This window comes from Sceloporus occidentalis, unplaced genomic scaffold, assembly GCF_023333645.1.
Source record: "Sceloporus occidentalis isolate IW3139 unplaced genomic scaffold, rSceOcc1.0.p SCAF_100, whole genome shotgun sequence".
NCBI classification, from domain to species: domain Eukaryota; kingdom Metazoa; phylum Chordata; class Lepidosauria; order Squamata; family Phrynosomatidae; genus Sceloporus; species Sceloporus occidentalis.
The window spans coordinates 590,721-595,621 of NW_028317080.1; the positions used below are offsets into that span (position 1 = coordinate 590,721).

Consider the following 4,901-nt stretch of genomic DNA (forward strand, 5'->3'; position numbering starts at 1 on the left):
AAACATTCACTTTAGCAGACACACCAATAAGACTCAGAAAACAGCTACACTCCGATTTACATTTCAACAGCTCTAAGAAAGGTTACCCTATTTTGCTTTAAATTTACATTTGCCATGTAAATTAAAATAAAAATAAAAAAAAAGGTAGAACACAACTTAAGTCATGATTCATTCAAGAGCAAAAATTAGAACTAGCACAATATGCCTTTACAACTTTTGAAAAATAGTTGTGAGGCTTAAAGAATAAATTTAAGAAAAAGGCAGACATTCACTATCAATGTTCTATTTTAAATCCAACTGCCAGTCCTCTTGTGCCCAGTCTGGCATTTCAGTGGAATAATCAAAGTCGCTCCCCTTATATCTTAATGCGTGGAGGTACATAACAAGATCTTTGGGAGAGGGGTCTGGCCTTATAAGCTTGCATTCCCCACACAATAGATCTCTTAATGCCTGTTTGTTTTCCTGTACATTGTTGGTTAAATTTTCACCATCAGATTTATCATTTTCTCTAGAAGCCTCCTGGACGGCTGGGAATTCTACATTCGTTGAGTCTCCGCTTTTCTGCAGGTTTTCTCTTGTTACAGGTTGTGCAGTGCACCCTTTGTCGTCATTTTTACTTTTTATGCTCAGCTGAAGATCCTCTTCTGTTACGTCCAAGACGTCCAAACTATTCTTCGATCTATGTTCCTCCACCAGCGACCGAAGCAGTTCCTCATCATTTTTATCTATCGAACCACCTTTGCCCCGACTGGGACCCCAGGATTCTGTATTATAGATTGGGTCATTGACAATAGGATGCCCAAGATATTGTAAGTGGACCCTTATTTGGTGCGTACGGCCAGTGTACGGAAAACACTTTACCACACTGGATTTGCCATTGTAACTCAATCTCCGAAAGACTGTTTTGCAGGGTTTGCCTTTAGAATGCACACGGCACACACCAATCTTGTAGGAGACAACAAGTATCGGTTCTTCACAGGTTACCTCTTCTTCAGGAAACTCACCACAAACTCTACAAACGTATTCCTTCTCCAGCTACGATTGAAAGAAAACAAAATATTATGATGGCTTAATCCATATAAAAGGTTAGCTAATGAGAACTACAACTATTTTTGTATCAGTTATATTAATCTTATAAATCGATATTCTCACCGCATAGGATAACACAAAATATACAATGGGCAGATATCAGTACAAATTTAGACAGACATATAGACATTCCCAAGGCTAACATATTAACCTCTTAATAACCAAGGGATTTTACTACCGTACAGACCAGAGGTTTTTTTGTTTTAATATTTTTACCATGTGTTTGTAAACCGTGATTCCCTTCTTCCATGATCCAAAACCATTTCAGGACTTCTCTTGTATCTTGCGGACCTCAAGCGATGGCATGACAACATCACTTGGGTCCCTCTAATTTTTACTGTATATTCATTTTTTCCAGAAAGAGGGAGAATTATTTTCTCCCCCTCACAGTGAACTTCCTCTCTGCTGACAGACAATGATTGGGAAGAACAGGTCCACTTTTGATCATGATGTATGCAATCAGCCAACACAGGGTTATCAGAGATCCCAGCAGGTTCTGGACGCACCCTTCTGGGATTCTACTCCTCTCCTGACTATCGGCAGTGAACGTATCGGGAGGGAATACCAAACCTCATGATCTGATTTTCAAACAGCGAAAGTGAACAGAAGTTGTGCTTTGATGTTCAATTATTTTTCTTTCTCCTAGAAACACTGTTTAGTTTTTCAGCAGCCTCCTGGCAGACAGCATTGCAGACTGTACATGCTCTTAAGGGTCTCTTCCCCTTGTGGGAGAGACTACCCTGTTATCTTGCATCCAGCACAATACCAAATTAGAATGCAAATAGGCAAAAAAGCCAATGGTAAAGCAGCTCTGCAGAATATTTGAAAAGGAACAATCCACACACAAAGACACTGCTACTTTCCACTTGAAAAATTAGACAGAAGACCAAAAAGAAACATGCAGTAACGTGCATTGGACGCCAATGTTTCCTTTGATTGTGTTTGGAGCTGGAGTGTTCCATCAAATGTTAGAAACAATCTTAGTTTAACCGATTTGATGAGCCATTCCCAGTTTCACAGTACCGGCCGTGTGTACTTACACATGCATGGTTTAATCTTTCAGACAAGCATATGCTACTGCCAGGATCAACCAGGTATCTCTTGTTGCAGCAGAGGGCCCGGGCAAGAAAGCAGATATTTGAGGCATCTGGTGTCTCAACTTCTCCTCACCCCACCTAAACAAAGACCACCAGGACCAACCGAACAAGAGAGTAACTGTGTCAGATGGTGGTTTTCCTAGTAGCACTCATTTGACTAAACTCGCTATTCCGCAGTGCAATTCATGCAGTGATATTCATGCAATGGCCATTTTTTCTTAACGTACGGTCTGTAGCCACATTTTATGCCTCACCTGCCGTTCTCGTACTTGCTCATCAATTTTCTTGGACACATCTAAGGTTTTTGCAAACATGAGCACGCCAGAAGTCATGCGATCCAGACGATGGATGGTATGAAGCTCCTTAAGATTGTGCTCTTTGCCCAAGATAAAAATAACAGTGTTGTGGCGGAAGCGGCCACAAGGATGAACGGGCAAAGATGAAGGCTTATCTACCACCACTATCTCATCACTTTCCGCTAGAATACGCAGAGGCTGAGCTGTCACAGGCGGCTCATGACGATGCACCGTGTTTCTAAGAAAATCATTATTCTGAAACAAAGAGAAAAAAACAAAACGTCAGCCACGCAAAGAATGGGTTGTTTCCCTTTTGTGCTCGGTTAACTAGCATATTTTACCCAAGGATGCCAAGCAGCAATTAACTGAAACACTTAGGGCCCTTCTCGCTAAAGAGGGATTTTGCAGGAAACAACATAATTTTAACTACCTGATATCACTCTGAATTAGCAAATGGTAAACTCTTGTGAGCTATAGATTATAAACAGCAAAGTGCAGAGAGCTTCTTCTGCAACAATGATTGAGCACAGCTAGATCAGTGGGGTAAGTATATTAACTATGCATTACAAAAAGGGCAACTCGGACCTTGCGTGAAAGGTTCACAGAGATTGCTGATTATAATGAATAGTAACATGACAGCATTTAAATGTTGTCTTTAGATCACCTTGGATTAATCGCTTTATGGATACAACACTGCATGTTGGTGCTTACCTCCAGTGTAGTTCATCTTCCAGAAGCAAACATCACACACACACACACAGCTAGGCATATATAGGCTATGCTGGCAAGGTATATAAGATATGAACGATTCTGTTTGGGGATAAAAGAAGCAATCTAAAGAATAATCTGCATTATGATTAACTATTCTTTTCTTAAAGGGGGGGGTTAGTGCGGATGTGTATGGAGGATTCTGCATAATCTCCCAAGGCATTTGCAAAAGGGACACAAAGTGCATATGATGGTGAGACTGTCGTTTAAATTGAACTGATACCAAATGTTTATCAGGGTTCTTTATACTTCAATATTGTGGCAGGTTTTTAGTTTTTTAAGATTTTAATAATTGATATGTATTATCACACACAGATGGGACATAGCTGGTGCTGTTATCTTAGTTCAAGACATAAGTAGACCCACAAGCCTTTTTACCCCACAAGGTGAATTAGGAGGGGTCATTGTCGCTTTCATCTGGTTAACTGGGGGTGAAAGATGATCTAACCCCCCCTCCCTTTTAAACACCACTGGTATGGAACACAGATCGTGTTCTTGCTTTTCTGATGTCAGAGAAACACTAGAAACATATAAAACCCTAATATAATGCTACTTATAAAGTAATAGAGAATGGTACTACAATGCACCGAAGGCCGCACCAAATGTTTACCTTCAGTACAACGTTTAAATCACGTACGACCTCTTCGTTAAGCCTCAGTCTGCCGGCTTGGGCCGCCTGTCGGTAATATTCCAAAGGCTCGGCTCTGAACTCTGCACTGAATACCTCCAATAAAGTCTTCCCTACCCAGCGGCCTTTACAGTAGGTCTCAAAATCGAAGTAATAAGGACGGACTTTGCGCAGCCCATTCTCCAGGTAGGACTCGGTCTCACGAAAATGTTCTTCTCCGAAGCTAATTCCGGGCTTCCGCTTCACCGGCGGCGGCACATAACGATCGCCAGCATCTAACCCGCGGTGCTTTCTTTTCCTCTTACCTATAACCACATTAGTCTCATCTTTTGGTGCGTTACTGTTACCAGAAAGTTCCGACATAGCTCCAGACACAGATCTTATTACAAAGGAGACCACAAAACGTCCTCCTCTTTGTAGCAATCTGATCATCCCAGGCTAGTACCCATGTGTAGGGCTCCCGGCGCATATATATGACGTCACGCAGCAGAGGCTTTTAGTGACTGGAACAATTACAAATATCCATGTGCGTGCCAAAGAAAGAATTTATTTTTAAACAATACCTCGTAGTTATTAAAAACGCCACATCTCCGGAATGGATAAAATATGCATTGTAATTGCTGTATTAAGACTGAAAGGGTGGCGCTTAACAGATAAACGTCATAATATTATTGCCCCGAGGTCGCATGCTGGTAAAATGGGCTTTAGGGAGATTGATAGGGGCTCTGCTGGAAAGACTTCACAAATGTAATGTGTCAAAAACCGATGAAGACACAGTTGTGTCAAAATTAATGTATGTGTAGCGTTTATAACACAAATACCTGATTATATGGAGCTTTAAATTGTGTTGGTTAATAAGCAGGAGAATATTCCCTTAGTTTAAAATTGTTAGAAACGTATGTTGTATTTTATGGTCCAAATTAGACCTGTGCGTTTGAATTTGTACAAATTTTAATTTGAATGAATATTGCGGACAGATTTGTGGAGAAAGAGAAGCGATTCTGCACCTCGCTTTCTCCGTCT

At 40.8% G+C, this 4,901-nt stretch overlaps 1 protein-coding gene across 1 annotated transcript; it reads right to left on the reverse strand.

The window, feature by feature from the left end:
- Nucleotides 1–282: 282 nt before the first annotated feature.
- Nucleotides 283–4,241, reverse strand: LOC149284023 (pseudouridylate synthase RPUSD2-like). Its single transcript, XM_089497210.1, has 3 exons — nucleotides 3,861–4,241; nucleotides 2,441–2,737; nucleotides 283–1,035 (listed from the first exon to the last, which is right to left on the reverse strand). Exons 1-3 carry the CDS (start codon nucleotides 4,239–4,241, stop codon nucleotides 283–285), a joined length of 1,431 nt encoding a protein of 476 aa, XP_089353336.1.
- Nucleotides 4,242–4,901: the final 660 nt, after the last annotated feature.